Raw genomic sequence first — 24,092 nt, forward strand, 5'->3', positions numbered from 1 at the left:
GCACACACGCACGCGCACACGCACGCGCACACGCACACGCGCACGCGCACACGCACACGCACGCACGCACGCACACACACACACACACACACACCTTGTGTAAACATCTTGAGTAAACACACACACACACAAATATTACACAGAGATGAAGATTCTTGATAGACGGCATTTTTTCCCCATCACTTCTTGTTGCATCTATGTTTAAACAAAAAAACAAGGATTTTTATTTAAAGGGGTCATATGATGCGATTTCAAGTTGTTCTTTCTCTTTGGAGTGTTACAAGCTGATTGTGCATTCTGTTACACCAAATACACAAAATAATGATCTTTAAAATAGCATCATATGACCCCTTTAAGACCTTCCAGTGAGCATCAGTAATTCTGCTCTAAAAGTCAATAAAAATATCAAAATAGTTGTTACAAGGCTTTGCTATTGTTTAACAAACACCACACATGTTCTCAGTAGATGCGTTTCATTGACAGCGAAACAGGTGCAGTGACCCGCAAATACGATGTTTATTTTCCCGAAGAGTGAGTGGAGTTAAACAATGAGACGAGACACAATGTTTCTCCTCCAGACAGCAATGACAGGACAGCTCAGTTTGTGAGGATGTGAACACAGACAGACTGAAGAGTTATGTCTGAGATCATTTATTCATCCTCATCATCATCATCCTCATTGTCGTCATCATCATCATCATCATCATCTTCATCGTTGTCGTCATCATCATCATCATCATCGTCCTCCTCTTCATCATCATCATCATCATCATCATGGTTGTAGTCAGTTTCGTCACCAGGGTTGATTCTTCCAGACATCACGTCTTCGATCCAGGTGTCGAGCTCGTCAGCGGTCGGCATGTTCTCTTCATCATCCATCTCCATCCACACACTGTCAGCCTGAGAATCACACACAAGACCAATCCCAGACAGAATAAGATTTGATGATACTCTCAGACACGGGAGACTTGAGTTGCATGATTAAGTGAAGAGAATGACTCGAGACTTGACTTGGACTTGAACTGCATGATTTGACAAGTACTTCCTAACAACTCTAATTAAATGATTATTAAATCAATCAACATCAATTGATAAAATGCAAGCCCCCACTGATCAGTCTCATGACTTTTTTAAATATTTATAAAATATATTTAAACAATATTTCCAGAATATCAACATGATTGCAAATGTCTATACTGATTTAATAAACACAAAAAGTTAATAAAGTGACATTTTAGACATACTCTATTTCTCCAACAAACGTAGTTCCAGACGAAAGGAAAAAGTTTTGCATCTTGGAGCAATACATAACGGTGTTACTTTACTGAACGAATCAGTTCAGAGATTCAGTGTCCCATTCACGATCACAGTCAATTGAATTGAATCACTGTTTTGAACAAATCACTTGAATGAATGAATCAGTGACTCACTCATTAAGACACTGATTTGCCAACAAGTATTCGACCTTAATGCTAAAGATAATTGGTTTTAAGAATTGTTCTTGGAACTTTGGGGAACCAGAAATAGTTCTTCTATGACATTGCTGTGAAAACCCCCTGGAGTTGCACATGTGTGATCACTGGCATTAAAGATAAATGATGTGCTCACATCTTCAACGTCCACCACGCCGATCTGAGGAGACGAGAGGTCGATGCCGAAGGTCTTCTCCCAGTACGGCACCATCTGAGGGCACACAGAGGGGTCAAATGTCAAACCTCGGTTCACATACGTGTAAGTGATGCATTGTGAGAAGCTGCATTTGTAAATGCGCATCCACTCAAACTAAAAAAAAAGGGGGAAAAAATGTTGTGCCATGCATACTCATTAAACTCATTCAGTTGTCAACTATCTCCAGTAGAGCGCAGCAGAGTCAAGCAAACATGAGCCTTATGTTGAAGCACATTCTCAGTATGTGTTGTATATGTAATTTATTGTTTATGTCATTAAATTGATTTTAGGAATCATGCAAATATATATATCCACTATATCAAAAACAGCATAGATAGCAAATGTAAAAATTACATTGACAGTCTATAAGGACACAATGTTAAAGGTGCATCGTTCAAAAACATGTTCTTGGAGAAATCACAACAATACAGTATTATAGAGGTTTGTCATACCAGGGGAAAGTCGTCAGGATCGATCCAGATGATGCTTAAGTCTGGGTTCTCTGTGTTTTCTTGAGCCACTTCCTTCAGGATCTCCAGGAATTCATAGCCGTCTGGTAAAAGTCAACATTCAGTCATTTGGAGTCACGAACATGAAATCCCTCAAAGACTCTCAAACAGTGTTTACCAGGGTCAGACTCCTCAGCGAAGGCCACAATGTGCTGTCCATTAATATCATCTTCCTAAAACAGGCACAAATCATAGAGTTAGTAACAGTCATGACAACTGTTCGAAATCCCTTATAGCTTTAGCTTTGCATAATGGATAGAGTTTGTTTGTACCCAGATCTCATACATGCTGTGGGGCTTCAGCTTTCTTAGAGTTGGCCTAAAATAAGAAAGAAAAAAAAACAGAACTGCAGATTTTATTCAGGTATCCTTCTGAGAGGTCTTTTGAGAAAACGTTGTGATTTTATATTGTATATTCATTTTCTCTTCAGCCGTTGTTTGAGCACTGATCAGAGTTCACCTGTCGTGCTCCTCGATGAAGCTGACAATGTTGTCCTCCATGTAGGGTTTGCCGGGGATGCTGACGGGTTTGTTCATGAAGGGCTCGTAGAAATCCACTTCGTTCATCTTCAGGTTTAATTTCTTAGCGATCTGGAAACGTTCAGGCATAACGCAGACCAGACACAATGAATACAGAGATCATTAAAGGCTTCTAGTCATTTCAAAATATACAATAAACCTATTTATTTCTACCTAATTTGTACATTTTATGTGTAGAGAGTCGGATAGTGTTGTGGGCCCTCTGACACATAGTGTAAAACATTGATTATCAAGATAAGAGCTTATGACAGGTCTGCCTTTAAAGATATAAGCTGTAGTTATGTTAAAGATCAATTCAAATCTAAATGAATTAGGTCTTTACTTGCTTTATAAGGCTATGTTTAACATCATTCAATAACCACATACCCCTTTGTGAATGAATGAATGAATGAATTAATTAGAATGAATGCATGCATGAATGAATGAATGTGTAAGTACCCACCTTTGGCTCAAATGTGGCAAAGAACTTGATGAAGGGATGAAATTCTTCAGCTGCGTCATCGTACTCAATGAAGTCTGAGAAATAACAGCATTGGCGTGATGGAAGCTGCTTGTTACAAGTATACGAGTAATACGAGTTTATTAAAGAAGTTCAGGTGTAACGGCATACTAACGTGAAGATTTGGCGCTCTTGAAGTAACCCATCAGTTTGATGTCCTCCTCGATGTGATGGAAGCCTTTGAGCTCTCTGTCATTACTGATGATCTCCACAGGCTCCTCGATCACCTGACAGAAGAACCAGTCAATCAATAATCAATGACCTTTAGATGCTTGATCGATTATGATGATAATCACTCACGTCATAGAGGAACTCCAGCAGCGTGTCGGCCGCCAGCTCTCCATCGTACTCGATGATCTCGTCATCAGCAAAGATGTAGATGCTGTCCACCTCCAGCAGACCTGCCCAAAACAAGCGTCTAAACGTTTCAGAGGTGTTTGAATGGACTGGCTGATTAAAGACGGACGGGATACTATATCAACATTTGCACAACAAGAATAACCCAAGAAGGATTTTCCTGGAACAACACTTTTATCGGTAACACTTTATTTCGATAGTCCACTTTAGACATTCTGCTAACAGTAAGTAACTTTGCAACTACATGTCAACTAGCAGTTAGTAGAGTATTAGTAGACTGTCTGCTTAATAACTTCTAACACTGTATGTTGAGGGGTCCACAACATATAACATACTGACTATGAGAAAGTTTGCAAGTATATGTCAACTTATTCTACTAACCCTAAACCAACCCTGACAGTCTACTCTGAGAGTTAGTAGACATGTCGTTACAAATTAATGAGAATTAATTGACATGTAGTTGACATGTAGTTACAAAGTTACTTATAGTTAGTAGAATGTCTAAAGTGGACTATCAAAAATAAAGTGTAACCCTTTTATCAACCAATTATAGTCCTATATCCACTCTTAAAATCAGAAGACAATGTTTTAATGATAATAATACAGATCAAGAACACGCCCTATTTATGCAAACTGCATAAAGCAACAGGTCACTCCACAATCATTGGCTTATTCACTTCAAACTAACCCTAAACCAACCCTGACAGTCTACTCTGAGAGTTAGTAGACATGTAGTTGCAAATTAATGAGAATTAAGTGACTTATAGTTGACATGTAGTTACAAAGTTACTTATAGTTAGTAGAATGTCTAAAGTGGACTATCAAAAATAAAGTGTAACCCTTTTATCAACCAATTATAGTCCTATATCCACTCTTAAAATCAGAAGACAATGTTTTAATGATAATAATACAGATCAAGAACACGCCCTATTTATGCAAACTGCATAAAGCAACAGGTCACTCCACAATCATTGGCTTATTCACTTCATCATCTTAAATTTCATGTAATTCGTTTTTGAAATGTACTATCAACTGGTGAAAATCATTTCAAAGCAAATCCTACAACATTTATTTTTCTTCAGTGTGTTGCAAGGGTTCAGAAAGCTGCACAAGTTGTATGAATTACTGTTTTTTTAGTGGTAACACTTTACAATACGTTTTATTTTACACTTTACAATGAGTTAATGAATGAACTAACACTGAGCAATACATTTGTTAAAGTATTTATTAATCTTTGTTAATGTTGGTTAATAAAAATACAGCTGTTCATAGCTAGTTCATGTCAGCTCAAATAATATCAACAGATGCAACTTTTCATTTATATAGTGTATTAGTAAATGTTGTACAGTTAGACTGTCTGCTTAATAACTTCTAACACTGTATGTTGAGGGGTCCACAACATATAACATACTGACTATGAGAAAGTTTGCAAGTATATGTCAACTTATTCTACTAACCCTAAACCAACCCTGACAGTCTACTCTGAGAGTTAGTAGACATGTCGTTACAAATTAATGAGAATTAATTGACATGTAGTTGACATGTAGTTACAAAGTTACTTATAGTTAGTAGAATGTCTAAAGTGGACTATCAAAAATAAAGTGTAACCCTTTTATCAACCAATTATAGTCCTATATCCACTCTTAAAATCAGAAGACAATGTTTTAATGATAATAATACAGATCAAGAACACGCCCTATTTATGCAAACTGCATAAAGCAACAGGTCACTCCACAATCATTGGCTTATTCACTTCAACATCTTAAATTTCAGTCTGTTCCTCAACAAAGATGCATCGTAAAAATATTTTTTGACGCTATAAATAAAGATTATTGCAATATGTTTTTATTGTGTTTTATTGCCGTTTCTTTGTAATTAGTTCTTGAAATGTACTATCAATTGGTGAAAATCATTTCAAAGCAAATCCTACAACATTTATTTTTCTTCAGTGTGTTGCAAGGGTTCAGAAAGCTGCACAAGTTGTATGAATTACTGTTTTTTTAGTGGTAACACTTTACAATACGTTTTATTTTACACTTTACAATGAGTTAATGAATGAACTAACACTGAGCAATACATTTGTTAAAGTATTTATTAATCTTTGTTAATGTTGGTTAATAAAAATACAGCTGTTCATAGCTAGTTCATGTCAGCTCAAATAATATCAACAGATGCAACTTTTCATTTATATAGTGTATTAGTAAATGTTGTACAGTTACATTGGCCTTTTTATCCTTTTTTGAGCTGGTCACTGAATGCTTTCGTTATATAGAAAAGAGCAGCATGCATGTTCTAATAAATATCTCTTTTTTGTTCCATGGAAGAAAGAAAAGGATACAGGTTTGGAACAACTGAATAAATGAGCGAATACATAATGACTGAATAATTTTCGTCTTTGAGTGAATTATTGTAGCTAATTCATTATAAGTTGACTTTCTGCGTTCATCTTTTTTGTGCATTGTAATAATAAACAAAGATAATTGGTGTTTTACAAGGAAATACTATTTCAGTCTTTCTACTTTCACATTTCCTCATTTAATTCAATGTCTGGCTTGTCGCTTGTTTGTGAATATTTATGATTTACTTGCAGTTTCTAAGTGAAAATGATTTCAAAGTAAATCCGACACCAAATGTTTTTCAGTGTATAGGCTATGATGAAACACAAGACAGTGTAAGGAAATACAAGCTAATCCTTTTGCTACAGAGAAAAATTCAGTTTTCTGTTATATAAAGCATTCATTTTCATTTACTGTTCACCAGCAGCGTGTCCTTCAACAGACTGATGGCTATCAGAAAGTGAAGGTAAGAATTGTATTACAGGCAGACAATGGAAGATAATGGATCTCAGATGCATTCGTATTACCCAGCTTCTGAGCAACCGCTCGGTCTTTCTTTGAATCCACCAGACCGAATCCAATGTCCTCATCTTCAAGATCATCAAGCACCTGGGCCGCAAGCTGCAGGAATAAGAAAGAGTTTATTGTACTGTATGCAAGTCTGAATCAGAATCAGTCTGATCTAAACAAACAGCGCATCAATGCAGAGCGTTCAGTCCTTTTATAGTGGTGTTGGGCCATTCAGTAAAACAGCCATAATGCAGCCATAAAACACATGGACCCAATGAGGCAAAGACACCTCTCTCTCATACTATATACTCAAAGCCAAACGAGACACAAGGCCGTCAAAGCAAATGCCAGAAGTGCTGCCTCTGCACTTTCTAAATCTGTGTGAAATAGGAGCTGAAGATGGACAAGGGATCTGACCAATGCAGGGTTTGATCGGGCATGTCAAAGACTGGACATACGGACACAGGTGCAAATGTATAGTTACTGTATGTATGCTGTCGCTTGGGTCAACCGCATACATAAACATACAGACACACCAATGCACACGGACATATGCATGTGACCAATCTACACATGCCTTCTTAAAGTTGAAACTCATTCATTTTCCTCACATACACACATGCTTGAAATGAGAGCATATGTATACATAACAGCAACATTCAACACATTAAATACATGAAGAAGAATATCATACATACGGTAGTCGTTTACCTTCAAGTGTCAAACGCACTGAAACTTCCTTTAGACTCCACCTTACCAAAGCGCCAAATCATTCGACCCTTTATAGACCTTCTTTCTGACTTCACATATCGCAAAACCATTGCAAACCATTACATATCGCAACTGAATGTCTCACACCCTCACATTTGTACATAAATGAAGAGTTCACAAAATCAAAATCGATTTACTCACCATCATGACATGCATAACCCATATTACATTTGAGTGAAAAAGAAGTGCGCTTAATTGTATTTTATGTGCACATCAAATTTTAAAATATATATATTTTTAAAAACTGTACTTGCAGATAATATAATATTAAATAATTAAAAGGCCACTTAAGTGACTTAAAGAGAGACACTTTCACGAGTGAACACTTAACACACTTGAGTGCACTTTGTAATAGTTAAATTAAAAGTTTTACTTTAAAGTACATTTTAAATCATCGTTTCACATATTTTGCTATGTTTACACTTATTTGATGTGTTGACTATCATACTAAAGCACATGTAAAGTACTTGACTATCATTTTAACTCTAGTGTGTTATTCAATATTGCATTAATATATACAGTTAATATATTTTAAATGCGCTAAATTGCAACTTCAATACAAATGTATTTAAATACATGATATACACATGCCATTAAAGTATATTCAACTGAAAATACATTAAAGTCAGTGCATTCAGAAATTACACTGTCTTTAACCATATTTCAAAGATGATATATGTAATTATGAAATGACATAAAAAATCCTACTTAAGTGGGTCAAAAACATTCTAAAGTTCACGTAATTGCATTTATTGTAAATTGAAATAATATTCATGCATTTTCATTTAATTGCAGTAAACATGCAGTTGAGAGTGTGAAAAAATTACATCCAGTTAACATTATATAGTATAAACTATAATATTAACATAATAAGTACTCATTTTAAAATTCAGGAGCCCTGGATTCTTTTTGACAAAAGGGACCCATGCTCTCAAAATTCAGAACAGTAGCCTATATGATTGATGTGGTATGACTGAAGTCTTCTGTAGTTATACAATAACAAGTTGTTATTCTCTGAAATTCTCACATCATTCACATATTTAAACTTGATGCATGAAAAGAATGTTGTCAATGTTGACAGATGCCACTGGTTTCGACTAACATGAGGGTGAGTAAATGATGGCGGTGAAACAGTTCTTGAACATCCCTGGCTGTAACAAATCAGCACACAAGCGTCAAAGTCACGTCACTCAAAACACGACACTTCAGCTTGATTCCTCCATTTCTCTTCGTCAGAGTTTGTCCCCATCTATCTGAGCGTTTAACACATCCTGCTCATGATGTAGACGCTGGGACAAACTCTGCTCTTTTCGAGGGTGAGCGTCGCATTCAAGAACAGGCCAATAAGTGGACATATGTGTTAATGGCAGCGACTGGTCACTCATTGTCTCGGCCTCACAGGAAGTGCTATCCTGTAGAAACTCACTGCGACCGCTCTCACCGGCCACATCCAACACGTCTGAAGGAGCATCATTCATTCTCTCCATGGGTCTTACAAACCGCTCATAAGTCATAAAAGGGCTTTAGAGTGGACATGAGCAGCCCTAGTGAGGGGGGAAGGATGCTGTTCAGATATTTTGGATGAAGCTTTAGTGATAAGCCAGACTTGAGAAATACAGAGGAAGAAAGAGAGAACAGAACAAAACACAAGTCATTCGAGGGCCTGAACATACCTGGTACGTCAGGGCGGCGGGGCTTGTTAGCAACTGTAGAGAAAGGTCAGGTGACTTTAGAGTGTTAAAAACTATGACATTTCTAAGCAGAAAGAATAAAATAGTATTTTCTTGCAAAATGTATCCATTCGTCTTTAATTGCAACTTCCAAAATTAATTTATTTACAGTGTAATTTCACCAACTTTTTTCACGTTTCACACAAAGTATGATTACAATGGCAGATTATCAATTAATAAAGGTTTATTTTTGTGCAGATACTATGTTATGAGCTCAACACACTTTTACCATAGTGCATGATTTGTAACCTAATACATTTAGATGTTTTCACCACATAAACAGCTCTATATGGTTGGCTTTTCAAACATAGCAAACTTGCTCAGGAGCGCACCCGGTACAGCATTGCACCTGTGATGTGAAGTGCTAGAGTATGAGTATGAGACATGATACTTGTAAAAGCAAGATAAAATGGCATGGTGCTTCAGCATTTATCTCATGTGTTTTATCTTGTGTTTGCTATCATTCGGGTTTTGGATTGGGTTTAGTGTGGGTGGGACATTATTTTTAAACGTTTAAAGTTTCATTTCCAAACTGCCATGATACATGCAAAGACTAGTGCAATAAAACGTCTCCAGTTTCACATTCATCTGTGTTAGATAAAAATGGGAAAAATACCAAACTGTTCACTATTCACAATATAACCCCCCACCACTCCCAATCCTTCAAAGGTATCTAAAGGCAATTACATAATAAAACCATTAAACATTTTTGTTAGATCCTGATTTTAATTTTTTCTTTTTTGCTCTGTATTCGTAGCACCAGACTGTTAAGTTGAAGTATGTTTATCTGTGAGAAGCTGACAGCTGAAATGACTCAGCTATGATTCATATTTGACAGCATGTGTTCAGACAGAGACAGAAGCTTAGAAACCGAGAAAAAAAAAAAATTTTAAACACCAGAATAATTTTTGACACAATCATGGATGTTTTTGTTTGAAAGGACTGAAAGGTCGAATTCAAATGACTGTGCTTTAGATGGTAAAGAGAAACTGAATTGCCAAAAGGACTAATTTTCCCATCAAAATGTTTTATTCCTTTTATTCCATGATGTTTAACATGACCGGAGAGGTCTGACCTTCACTTTAGAAGTTAATGGGTTTAGGAAATAAAAAATAAAGAAAAAGAAAAAAATAAATAAAAAACAATGAGCTAAATGTTTCTTTAAAGATCTAAATCTGTACCAGAGAAGGTCAATTCCATCTTTGGCCTGAGGTGATCAAAGGTGATTTCATAAAAAACTACTTTAAATAGTAACTTTTTTATTTATTTATTTATTTTATCATACAGTTTTGGAAAGTCATAAAGATTAGTAAATGACCAAATGGAGAAGTGCTACTCATCTAGTAATGTTCCCCTTCAGGAACTCACGCTGCGTCAGAGAACACTTTGGGAACGCTTATACGTAATCCAGAATCACATGACGTCACCGGCGGGGATGTAGCAACCAGGAAGCATAAAAGCACGTGCGGTGGAGACAGCGGCAGCTTCTGTTGCTCAGTATAAGCGCTCTATGTTTGTATTGTCTTATTTACTGTCTTTGAATCAAAGCATTATGGCAAGCAAGGGACAAGCAGGCATTCAGACTGTGTGTTCCTACCTGCTCGCGCTTCATTACGGGTGTGGATACACACAGCTTGTGTGTCGCTTGTTTGGGAGCGGTCCATCCAGTTTGAGGAGCTGTTGGAGGTAATGACTCGAGCAGTGGCCAAGCTACTCCCCCAGAAAAACAAAAAGAGCCAGAGTCGGGGCGGCGCTCTAGGTCGAAGTCTTCAAGGAAGATGACGGGTCTGAGGACAAGTGCATCAGGACTTCTGAGGGCAGGCCCCTCTGTGGAAGAGTGGTGTACACCACATCATATGGTGCCCATCTCTCCTCAGTGCCCTCAGGAGATCGGTCTGTGCCCCGGTGCTTCAGGGCACAGCTGTCTCCAGCGAGCGCATCTCTCAGCATCCGCCCGCAAACGTAGTGGTTCTGGAAGGCTCACTACCTCCAAGGAGCAGCTAGATTGGCTGTTCGCTGCTGGTCCTCCGCTTCATGGCACCAAGCTAGCTGCTCTAAGTACACCAGAGGTCACAGGATTTGGCAGTGGTTTTAGAGGCCCTTTCCAAACCTCCCTTTGAACCACTGGAGGAGGTTTCATTGATATTTCTTACAGTCAAGAGTGTATTTCTGCTAGCCATCTCTTCCCTGAAGAAAGTCTGTGATCTTCATGCTCTTTCTGTTGCCCCCTCTTGTCTTGAGTTTGCCCCTAGCATGGCCAGAGCATATCTTTACCCCAGACTGGGGTATGTCCCCAAGGTGCTCTCTGTCATTCCATGGCCAGTCGTGCTGCAGGCCTTCTACCCTCCTCCCTTTCAGGACCCTGACTGGGACAAGCTTAACTGTGTGTGTCCAGTGCGAGCTGTCCTGTGGAGAAAGTCGGACCAGTTGTTCGTCTGCTACAGTCCTTATAAGAAGAGTCTTCCTGCAAACAAGCAGACCCTAAGCAGGTGGATAGTGGATGCGAGTCCTCTGATCTCCCCTTGCCATTGGAGCTCATGGCTCATTCCACACAAAGTCTGGCTGCCTCTGGTGTTTCCCTACACAACATTTGTAATGCACCCCATTTACCTTCATTAGGTTCTACAACCTTGACCTTGACTACACTCCCGGCTCCTCAGTTCTCTCGGCCTAGCTGTGCCCATCCACACTAGGCAAAGGTTTGTAAGTCTGGCGGCGTGGACATACTCGTTCCCAAAGCATTCTCCAATGCAACGTAAGTTCCTGATGGGGAACGTCTCTAGGTTACTCATGCAACCCTAGTTCCCTGAGGGAACGAAACGCTGCATAACCTATGAGGCATTTTTAGTTCACCAGTTCAATGCTAAATGTGTTCTTCTATTGCCCAGTCTCTTGCTCTCTCTGTGTGTAAGGCCTATAAACATTCAAGGTTTTTCAAACATCTTCAAAACTTCCAAACAAGACTTTGTCAATCCAACATTCAAAATTGATCTTAGCTATCATTACTTTTGTAGTTAAAGTTATGCAAATTTCTTTGAATTCCAATAAATCATTTCATTCACATTTTAATTGCAGTTTTGCATCCTCGATTTAAATTCAGTTTAATTTCAAGAACTGCATAACTTTGTCAATCCAACATTCAAAATTGATCTTAGCTATCATTACTTTTGTAGTTAAAGTTATGCAAATTTCTTTGAATTCCAATAAATCCTTTCATTCACATTTGAATTGCAGTTTTGCATCCTCGATTTAAATTCAGTTTAATTTCAAGAACTGCATTGGAATTAAAAAAGCAATCAATTACATAGAAAACTGATATATTCAGTCCTGATTTACTTAGCATTTACACTGTCATTCAAATAGGGATAGGACAGCTGTTATGGCAGTTACTCAAATGAACTGCACTAGAGCAATCGCACCAGAGTTCATTTTAATCAAACCAAACCTGCCATTAATTGGCTGTTAAGAGCTAAAGTGAGCAGCCACTGTCTGTCATCTCTTCTGTTGCGATACATTCGCAGTGCATCTTTCTCCCTGAGGAGGAGTCTGAAGACCCTGTGCACGCTGTCTTGGGGTTTTATGAGAGTTGTGGATTGGGCTGGTTGTTCAGTGAGTGATTGAGTTCGCTCTGATGACTCATGAGCGCATCACCTCACCTCTGAATCATCACCGCTGAGCTCACTAAACAGCAGCGTCTGTTTCTGTCCCCTCCACACATAAAATCATCCTGAGAGAGGATGGCGGGTTCAGCGCTTCCAAAGCGGCATAACCCGACTGCAGCTGGTTAACAGCGATAAAAAATGCTGTCTTGGGGTTTTATGAGAGTCGTGGATTGGGCTGGTTGTTCAGTGAGTGATTGAGTTCGCTCTGATGACTCATGAGCGCATCACCTCACCTCTGAATCATCACCGCTGAGCTCACTAAACAGCAGCGTCTGTTTCTGTTCCCTCCACACATAAAATCATCCTGAGAGGATGGCGGGTTCAGCGCTTCCAAAGCGGCATAACCCGACTGCAGCTGGTTAACAGCGATAAAAAAGAGTGACGATATACGCCAAAAGGCCAACAAAAAAGAATGATGCTTTTAATCTGATGGACCCACAATTTAGTATCAACATTTCCGTGAACATTTGCCGTTTGGGAAATATGAAACGGCTATGACTACAGAGCAAGACATATTAAGGTCTGATAACTTTTGATTACAAAAACGGAGGTTATTTTACAAAATGAACAGTGAGAATGTACATTATCTGTCAGAATGAATGCTTGTTTTATAAGCATCCTCTGCCTTCTTCCGGACCTTGGACTCATACTGCTGAAGCTTATAATTGTCCAAAAAGCTATAAGTCTCTGTGCATCAGAAGGAATAGTAGGTTTACGTTTATGCATTTAGCAGATGCTTCTAGTGACTTAGAAATGAGGAGCAAAGAGCAAAGAACCAACTCTTACCATACATGTCCAAATTATAATATCCATAATTCGTGCTGATTTATGGCTGAACTGGCGATGACAGTTTGTAATGTGCTTGTAACAGCTTGCAGTCGCCGAAATGACTGAAATAATGATTTGGACTGTGGTTTGGCTGAACTTCTCTGCATTAACTCAGTGAACCAAGGCACTTTGCTCTGCTAAATTTAAAAGTAATTTTCTTACATGAATACGAGATATGAATACATCCCACCATTATTCACAGAGCAGGTTAATCATTAATAATAATCACACACTGAGCAAGATTCACCTTTTTTTAACAGTCCCCATCTAAAACCTCACCAGATCATTTCACCAAACTCCTTTGAGATTCACCCATCGTAATGACAATTACAGGCACAACAATGAGAAATAAAACCTTAGTAATTATTAATAAAGTGTATTGTTTTTTGTCCATTTTGTTCCATAAAAATTTTTGTTTTTGTGTTGTTACTCCATGATGTTGCAAGTGTTGCCATGCTGTGCTGAATATTTAAAATGCTCTCAATGTGCCGCACCATTTTGCTGATTATGTAACAAGAGCAACACGTTTTGTTATTGGCAGACTCAAATAAAGTCTGTCTAACATGATAAATAATGCATTTGTGAATCAGAACACAGTGTTGTTCTTGGCTACAAATAAAAAGAAACCATAGCGCACTTAAAAAATCTCTTCCACAGCTCGATTTGAGAAACGGCACTTTGTATTTTACAGTGCGTTTTTGATGAGGTGTTTGTTTATTGTCTCCAGCAGCACTATCAATGGCCAGATCCACTAGATGGCACGCTTTCAGCTTAAACTCAAACAAAGTTTGGCTTGAATTGACAGCATATGGGCAAAGATAAGGGAAATGAACCAAAAACTTGGTAAGTGAGGACAAGAAGAAAGAATCCAAAACTTGCAAGGACAGAACGAGCAACAGAAGGACAGAGCGGCTGAATGTGAGAACATTGGTCATGCCGGCTAAAATTAGCCGCTAACAGACAGACCCCAAGATAGCAGCAGCTATTCTAGCAGTGAATTTAGTAGGTCCGGATATTGCTGATGCATAGCACCTCCTGGACCATGGGGGTTGTAATTGTCATGGTCAAGAAGACACGTACTCAATAGCGGATAGTAAAAATAAAGACATTTAAATGCATTTAAAAACATTAGCATTGAAATGCATGGTAATGTGTCAGTGTTTATGAAGGAATGAGAGCTGCTTTATCATTCACGTCCATCTCAATGGGAATGCTAATCATCGCTAACTGATGGCATCACAAGAAACACACCAACTCAAACCTTCACTAGTGACGATCCTGACCTATGAGGTCAAAGATGGTGGACAGGACACACACAAGTCCATTTTAAACCCTGAACAACCTCCAAAAATAATCTTTCACTGGTAAAACATCTGCTGTAATATAATGAAATACAGTACTGATGATTTATATGCAGTTTAATTTGTCAGAACTCTTACGAAAATGAAGTACACTTTAGCATACTCTAAAAGGAGTATTCAGAGATAATATATTTTAACAGAACATACTTAAGTGTGAACGTAATGTGACGTTTTCAGACACTTAATTTCATGTTGATGTTGATACATGTATTATATATGATTAAATGTATTGTATAAAAGTTGAAATTTATATTAAATGCAATTAGCTGAACTTTAGAGTGCTTTCTGACCCACTTAAGTACATCTTTTTACAATTACATCTCTTGTCTTTAAAAGTATGGTTAAAGTACTGCTGAATGTACTGAACAGCATTTATAGTAAATTAAAACATACTTCAATGCCATTTAAATTAAAACTAGTATGTAATTTATATATTATAAAAGTGTGCTTAAGTGTGTTAGGAAACATGGGTAGTTATGAAAGTGTCTCTTATTAAGCAGCTTTTAATGCATTAATATTGTATTACCTTTTTTTTTTTTTTAAGTATACTTGGAGTGCACTTTAAGGGCACTTATTTTTCACAAGGGAACACATGGTGAAAGATCAGTAGCCAACTGCTGATTTTGACTATCCAGACCTTGACCCTTTGATCAAATCGTATGCAGGTCATTTGATTATATCTTTAGAAAAGTCCATTCAGCTACATCCATCTCAGTTTATTCATTGCCAAGCCCACCCATTGTGTTGCACTCTTTGGTATGGGGCTACCCAGAAATATTGTCATATTCCATCACCACAACACTTCTTATGGCTCTATGGCCATCATGCATACTAGTTGCATGAAGTGCATGAACATACAGCATGCATGTAGCTCAAAGCAGCAGCTTGAACTCAGTTCATAGGTGTCTTGAGCCATAGCACTGGGGCTTTCATCGCCACGGCATCTGTGAGGTGGGGATTTTAAAGTTACATAACCACAGGACAGTTACTCAAAATGGACCAAGAATCACTTTGAGAATCCCTAGAAACCTAGTATAGCTTGATTTAGAACAGGACAGAAAACCCTCGTCTGAGTCACTTAAATGTGTTTGCACGGTCAGATGAGGAAAGCACTCGCCCTCACTTCCACCTTTATGTGTAGTACTGCCGTCTCCTAATGTGGCAGCTCATAAGAAACATCCAGAAATTACGACACTAATGCCTTTTCAGTGATGGGGCATTAGCAGGGAGTTTGTTAAGGAACCATGACAGTGCTGCGATAGCTTAAGAGATTAAACACGCAGTGTCTTCAGATGTCGCTTTCTAATGAAGAGGAACATCAGGAATAACACACAATGAAGCTGTCTCACTACTGTTAGCTACAAGAGACACACTGATCCGACTGAACGGGAATAAGACGCTGTACAATGAGTGCTGTATAAGGTTGCAACTTTATAAGAACCAAGGCCAAAAATTGGAGGTAAATTCTCGAAAAAAGCATTAAATATAGCTTCAGTATCTCAGTCTTAATGGCGAGTCCATGACAAATACTTCAACTAATAGACCTTACTCAATTCCTTTGAATCTGAGTCGTCACATTTTCACTCACAATATGTTAAATTTAATCATGAATTGTAGTATCTACTCAAGCTAAAGTCAATGACTGATGATTACGCCGCATAAGCAAGCAGCATATTTGTTTATTGCCAATTGTAGTCCAAATGTATGATATCTCCATGAAGATTTCTCCCAGGAAAATCCGTAGCTAATTTAAGCACAGCTTGTTATCTTTGTGGAAAACTAGCACAACTATTGCTAGCATTTGCACTGAAAAAAATAAATACAATAAATAAATAAACTTTGTAACAGTTTACACATTTTAAGTAAATTTTACTGCTACTGTTCTGTATTTACTTACAGTTGAACTTAATATTCATAAATAAATTAAGTTTTTATTAAGTTAAAATTTTTTCCACAAATAGAATTAAGTAAAATCTACTTACTGTACCTAAGTTGAGTAAATTTACCAAAGAAAATAGCTTGGGTTTGAGTAATTTTTCCTTAGTCAAAGCTTACTTGGAAATACTTTGATTTTACTTAATATTTTACTTAATATAGCACTTAATTAAACCAGGCTTTTAAAGTAAATAATACAATCGATATCATGTAGACATCACTCCAGATGTAAAAAAAAAAATCGCAAGTTACTAAACCTAACAACAAAAGCAGTGAGAAAACACAGTAAATACAGCTGGAAAACAGAAAAAAAATCAACCTTATTAATTGCCCTGATGCATGATGAGAACACCAGTATCAGAAAAGTTGAGCAGATTTTACTTAATTGTATAGCGTTTATATTTACGCTTTACCTTCTACAAGCTTGAATTGAGTACCAATTTAGAATTTACTTTTTTTTTATTATTATTGCCTGAACTAACTTTTTCATGTAGAATTTTTTTATGAGTGTGGGATCACTGTCAATAATGTCTGAAGTAACCAATGCTGCATTTTGGCTTTACCTTTGGGGCTTTAACTTGTTTTGTTAGTGTTGTAACTTCAACCATTGTAAGTTTGTAAGTTAACTTTTGTAAGTCACTTTGGATGAAAAAAATTAAATAAAAAAAACATCAGCTAAATGCCTAAATGTCATGTTGAAACCTATTGGTAATAGAGATTGAAAACTGCTGATGCAAATGAAATAACAGACAGAAAGAGAATCAGCAAACCACTCAAGACTTGGTGGATTTTTCACTTGGACTTTGCACTAGAGTTCCTGGTTACTCGCAGAGGGACTAACAGCAGCTCAGCTGAACTGTAAGAGGACACTGCAGCGTGCTAAAAACATCAACACATACACGCTTAAAAATAAAGGTTCTTTACTGACCTCTGTAGTGCCACGAAGAGCCTTTAACATCCATGGAGACGTTTTATTGCATACAAGGTTCTTTGTAGCTGAAAAGCATTATTAAAATGTTCTGCACACTAAGAAAAAATGGTTCTTTGGGGAACCAATGGCTCCTCAATAGAATCACAGCAAACCCCCCTTTGGGAACCTTTATTTTTAACAGCTGCGATGAGCTATCTGACCTTTTTTTTATCATTCTCACTTTTATCACAAATAACAGTAAGTAAACATGTTTGTTAGTATAATAATAATTCATAGTTCTGTCATGACAACTCTCGGAGGGATTGGTACGGTAATGTACATGACAATGTTAATGTATTTGGTCTTGGCGGAATAGATCTGCTACGCTGCTGCTGCGGCAGAGCAAGTACCGAGACTTGCTACTGCCAATACAGCCACAACATGCTGCTGTGAGCATGTAAGAAATACTGCTGCTGCACATACAACATACATGAAATAACCCCATATAGCATACATGAATCACCTCGTAGCAGATCTATACAGGTGGAGCTGGGGAAGGTGGAGGGTTTCTGAAGCAAGCTGCAACTGCTACGGCAAGCTCTAGTCATATATTTGAATGTTGAGCAGCGAGCTCATTGGCTACCGATACAGGAGAGAACCAATCAGCTGTGCCATGTGATAATGATGTCATTAGGTCAGATGAGTTAGACCTATCGGACTGCGCCATCTAGAGTTTCATGCCAGAACTCTGTATATCACTTCACCCTACTGAAAAAAATAATATATTTAAAATACATTTATTTCATACTAAGTATAGTTCAATTCTATTAACATATTTACTGACATATCGCTTGGGACTTACTGATATAAAAGTTATAATTAAACTTTATTTGGAGTACTATTTGTGCACAATGCACATTTCGTAATATTAAGCCTAAAATGTGTTTTAAGTATACCAAAAGTACAATGGCAGGGTTATTTTTATTAAGCACATACATATGTAAATGTATTTGTAGTATGCTTAGCATGAAATACATTAATTTCGAATACATTTGAGTAATTATACATTTTTCATTACTTAATTAATCATTACTAAACCAGGCTAATGATTTAGTAATGATTAATTGTGCACAAAGGTAGAGTTTTGTCAATGCTATCTCACGACCAATTCGTACGCATTTTACGAGATGGCTAATTCGTACGACCTCACTTGTACAATTTTGTACGATTTGTCTAGACCCCAGTAACGGGTATGTTTAAGGGTGGGGTTATGTGTAGGTCATTCGTACAAATTCATATGAATTGTGCAACTCTCGTAAAATACGTACGATTTAGCACAAGTACGAGTGAGGTTGTACGAATTCGTACGAATTAGCCACCTCGTAAAATATGTACGAATTTCCGTGAGATCGGGCTGGTTTTGTACAAATCAAGACTGGACTGAAATCCAAAACCATACCTGCTTTTGTGAAATTCAACCCCATTTCTCTTGAAACCCAATGGTCCTCTATAGCCCAGTTCATATATTCACTCAGACCTTCCCACTCATTCTTCTCTCATCGTTTCCCACGCACCTCCAAAGCAAGTTCCTCCACTTCAAACTGCTTTCTGGACATGCGGTCCTCGCCAACAGCCTTGTGGTAGTAGATGACCATTACATCATATCTCTTCATCACGGACTTGTAGTTCTTGATGGTCAGCTGATGGACGCGGTCCTTGCCGTCATATTCGGGGAACTCCAGGCCCTTCTCGCTCCAGCACAGATACGCACAAGTTAGCAGAACCCCCAACAGCAGCCAACCCCACTTCATGACACTGTTATGCTTCACTTGAAAGGTTTAAAATTTCTTAGATTTTTACTTTGTTCCTAACTAAAGCCAAACTATTAGGAACAAGGTCCAATTCGTGCGCCCACCACCCTCTCTTGCTCCCTTTTAAAAAGACACATGCGCAAGTTGACTAGTTGATGCCTCTTGGGTGTCGGATGGTTGGGAGCTAGTAAATACAGTCGAGCAAGAGAAATGCTGTAAATGGGTGGAGCCAAATTTGACAATTTGTACCTGCTGGAAGCAACAGGATCAAACTGAGTGACATGTGCATTGGGTGCTTTCACTGAAAGACAGGTATTGGGCTGGGCGACAGGATTCCATTGCCATATTAAGTTTTGCAGGGCTTTGACCCTTGCTAAAAATAAGTTCTTGTTTGGACGCTGAGAACACCCTGCGTACTGTATGTTGTGCCGCTGCGTTCGAGCTGGCACAGATGAAGTGTCCAGTTTCACTCTGATTCTGTTGGCCAAAGCAAACACTCCCAAAGCCTTGTGCTCTACATGGTGACTTGATTTTATCGAGGGAGGAATGGTTGCTAATTATGATTTCAGAACGATGCATTCTCAATTCAAGGTCACAGGTTGGATTTCCAGGGAATAACGCATACTGATAGCAATGCACATGAATGCACTGCAAGTGTCTGCCTGTTGAACAAGTATAAAATGATAAATCCATAAGCCTAAATCATGCATGTGTTTTGTGTATAGATTGTTTTGAATGCATAATCCATGCATTCATGAGAAACAGCAGCAGATAAAGCAGTGAAACAGTCCCTCAAATATTCGTTTACAAAGTCAAAGCATTGAGTTGGGATATTAATAAAGTTTGACACCTGACCTCAGCTCTTATATTTCATGTGCTGCCTGCTAAAACACTTTGAGGCATTTGAAGGGAGTTTTGTGTGGGCAGTTGAAGTGGATGCATGGACTGTAAATATATATTTTTGCTTTCTGCTCTTTGGCAAATATCATTTGAAATTCAAAATATGTGCCAGTGATGATGTCATAATGAATTTATAGTTTAACAATAACAAGAGATGGAGGTGTGTGTGTGTGTGTGTGTGTGTGTGTGTGTGAGAGAGAGAGAGAGAGAGAGAGAGTAGCAGAAAATACAATGATACCCCATACATCCAAACATTATGACAGCGCCCTCTTGTGGCAGGGTCTTTAATAAGCATCAGCGGATTAATTTACATTTGTACATCATTTTACATTTATGCATTTGTCAGTCAATTTTATCTAAAGCCACTTGGATTGCATTCACATACTTTGAATCACTGGAAACACATAAAGGGGCCATTTTTTATTTGATGTGGACCACAATAATTGCATCATGTATTATTATATTATAATATATTATAATGTCATATTGGGAAACTGATTGTGCGCCACCAAAAATCAAGAGCACTGTGAAACAGCACTGTGAATGTCAATACAGAATACATTTAATATACTACAGATTTTGCATGTGTGCATATGCTCTCAGAAGGGCACTCATCCCCACCCGCCGCATGAGAGAGTGTTTATCACGTAATGCAATCACGACATTTGCCCAAGACTACACTATTGGCACAAAATATGTGGACAGAGCGACAGAGGAAGACATTATTGCACTTGTAAACATAAGAAAACCTGACACGTTTACATATGGTTAGACGGTAGATGGTTTATTCAAATCTGACTTACAAGACAGATTTCCATCTGCTGCAGATCACACATGTCACAGTCACAAATGTGCACAAAGATACAAAAGGCCTGCGACGCCTCTGTTCACATTCTGTCAAAAATCTTTTAGTGGTGAATCTTGTTGCTTGGCAACTACAAACGTGACAGACTGTTCGCTGAAGTTGGTGTTTGCTGTTGGTTATTGGTTTGAATCTCTCTGGTTGTTTGAGGTGAGGGTCATCCAAAGTACCAGAAGTAGTAGTTAAAGAACTGACCATCAAAAGACCCGGTTGATCCCTACGCATTTATAGAAAAGTGTAAAAAGCAAAGCAATGAAACACAACCAATACTAGGCCTAAACCTCGTTCATTTTATACTGGAGCAGACGACATCTGCCCTCACAATAGCAGCGTTCTTTGCTCCCGGAGTCTCTGATGAGGCACGGTTAAACTGTGGCTCGGATCTGGGCCTAATTGGGTGGGTAATTATGGTTTGACACAAGCAGAGAACAGAGTTAATTAACCACAGTCTGGCAAATGACATTGATAAGCATACCGGGAATAACGCCACCTTCAAATCATGTTGGAATGATCGCATTTATAAGAGGCCATGAACATCATTTCAAGTGGGAAACTCTGGATTTCCAACTCTCTGAGCTTGGTATTGACCGTAATAAATAAAGTTTTCATTTTGAATGTTGAGGGTATTTTATTTTATTTATTTATTTTATTTGTAATTTAATTTAATTTAATTATTTTCTAAGGTTGGCCAGTTGCATGAGAGGTGAAACATGAGTAAGCTCTACTAGAGATGTGCGAAACAGATTTTCATACATTTCATTTCATTCCAGAATATGTATTAAGCGGGGAAAAATGGCAGTTTCGATTTACATCGTCATGCAAATCGTGAACAAAACTGAGAAATATGCAAATGCTTGACACATTCATTTTATTCCAGCCAACATCATCTACATCCAAATGCACACACACACACACACACACACACACACACACACAACCAGTTCCTTTCAGCGACATCACAGAATGAATCCAGCGGAACGGAGCTTTTCAGAAGCATCAGATGACACAAGCATGTGCTCTCTGTCTCTAAATGGCACTTTCCACAAATACGGCACAAAATGAGTCTGAAACTCTTATAAAATGAACGAAATTTTTTTGTACATTGTTACAGTGTTGCAGATTTAGGCTAAGTTAAAGAGGTTAAGCTGTAACTTTGTATTATTGTATTTAGCATTGCTGAATCAACCTAGATACATCCATTTATACCAACAGCAAAACACATTTTTATGGGTTAAATCAGGTTAAAAAAAAAGTCTTCTTAAGGTAAGTTGAGCTTATACAGTCAACATTACATTTAGTTTAAAAAATAAGAAATTGTATTACATAACAGAGTGTTATTAACAACTAATTACATGCAAATACAAAACTATATTATTGGATATAAACATGTTATGACATTTTAATTGTTCAGAAAGTCATAACCTCTGAAATGCAACAGCCTAAAATCCTCATAATTAAAGTGAAATCCAGATTTTTAAATGAGCTACTTTTCATTCTAAGGTTAATTTATGTTACATAACCAGCATATCTAATGGAAACATGTGATTGGTGCCTTTAATGCTCTTAATGGGATGCATTTATGAAAAGAGCCTAACAAACTGAAAAAGTCCGAAAACTTGTTTTTCTCCTCCCGTCTCTCTCCCTCCCTCTCAACCTTCTCTTTGTGGCTTGTGTTTCTCAGGATGTTTTTAGAAGTTCTTCTGTGAGTCTCTTTCTTCTCTGTTCCGTGTCTTGTGACAGGGAGAGAGAACTTCCCCATTACAGCATTTCCTGAGGCGCGCACACACACAAATACGCTGCTTTGATATGTCAGGGTCTTGCTCTCATTTGCATGGACCTGTAGTTTTGTCTTGGCGCGTGCATGTATTTTTGCATGTTCACATGAGCCTGAGGTGAACTGAGCATGCATGCATATATGCCCTCGCCTATGATAATTAATTAACTGATAAGTCAGCACATGACGAGCATATGACAAGACAACTATTGTGCATATATGAGGAGCAGACTATCAGACAGGAATATCATCTGTGCATCCTGAATCCAGTTGGCTTTTCGCTCAATGGCAGGCGCACGCGTGTGAAGCGAGTCAAAGCAAACTGGGTCACGGCATCATGGACTGCCACCGTCAGCACTGCATCTAAATCCTCTTCCACTGCGCTTACAAATCCCTTTCAAAGAGCAAATTAAAAGCCAACTTGGTGTTAATGCTACACTGATACCAACGAACTTGCATTTCCAATGCACCAATGACATTTCCATAAAACTCAAATGAAATATGCAAATGTTACGATACGAATGGCCTGATGCCACCGCACCGTGATTAAGTGTCTGAAGTCTCTCTCTCTCTCTGCGTTTTATTTGAAAATCATGTTCTTTATTTAAGTCTGCAGTGCTTTCGCACTCTCTGCTCTTTGGATTTGCGATGTATTAAACATTCATGAATGAAGAGTCGATATGGGGATGAGTATTTTGCGGTAGGTTTATAGTCTCGAGAGAGCCGTGCAGTTTAATCGTGTCTATATAACATCACGAGGTCAAGTTAACATGTGTCGGAAAAAATCAATAAACAGACAAGCAAGCAAGATAGATAGATAGATAGATAGATAGAAATCTCTTTTGTTGTCATATTTTGCACGTTGACTTTGCTGCCCCCTGTGGACAGATGCAGTACTGCAGGACATTCCACTCTCCTTCCAAAAGTAAACCACTGCAATTAAAATTAGTTTAGAAATACTTGGCATACTATAATTATTTATTTTAAAGATCGGTACGGTAGCTATACTTAACGTTTCGTCGACGGGGATTGTGTGTGTGTGTGTGTGTGTGTGAGAGAGAGAGAGACAGAGAGAGAGGATGAGGATGTGGGATTGTGTGGAATAAAAGGAGGAGGGATTATCTGACCGG

General features: G+C 38.1%; 1 protein-coding gene across 2 annotated transcripts; it reads right to left on the reverse strand.

The window, feature by feature from the left end:
- Positions 1 to 347: 347 nt before the first annotated feature.
- LOC107569332 (calsequestrin-1-like) lies at positions 348 to 19,644 on the reverse strand. Of its 2 annotated transcripts, XM_016255405.1 has the most exons (12): positions 19,190 to 19,644; positions 8,863 to 8,895; positions 6,436 to 6,529; positions 3,516 to 3,616; positions 3,331 to 3,442; positions 3,159 to 3,232; positions 2,637 to 2,767; positions 2,450 to 2,495; positions 2,296 to 2,350; positions 2,121 to 2,221; positions 1,609 to 1,683; positions 348 to 900 (listed from the first exon to the last, which is right to left on the reverse strand). In XM_016255405.1, exons 1-12 carry the CDS (start codon positions 19,424 to 19,426, stop codon positions 652 to 654), a joined length of 1,308 nt encoding a protein of 435 aa, XP_016110891.1. In that variant the 5' UTR covers positions 19,427 to 19,644; the 3' UTR covers positions 348 to 651. The 2 variants fall into 2 exon arrangements, with proteins under 2 accessions (XP_016110891.1, XP_016110892.1); XM_016255406.1 differs by lacking the exon at positions 8,863 to 8,895 and having other exon boundaries at positions 19,190 to 19,643.
- Positions 19,645 to 24,092: the final 4,448 nt, after the last annotated feature.

The sequence above is a fragment of the Sinocyclocheilus grahami genome, unplaced genomic scaffold (assembly GCF_001515645.1).
Source record: "Sinocyclocheilus grahami isolate Dianchi unplaced genomic scaffold, SAMN03320097.WGS_v1.1 scaffold1334.1, whole genome shotgun sequence".
Classification (NCBI taxonomy): Eukaryota; Metazoa; Chordata; class Actinopteri; order Cypriniformes; family Cyprinidae; genus Sinocyclocheilus; species Sinocyclocheilus grahami.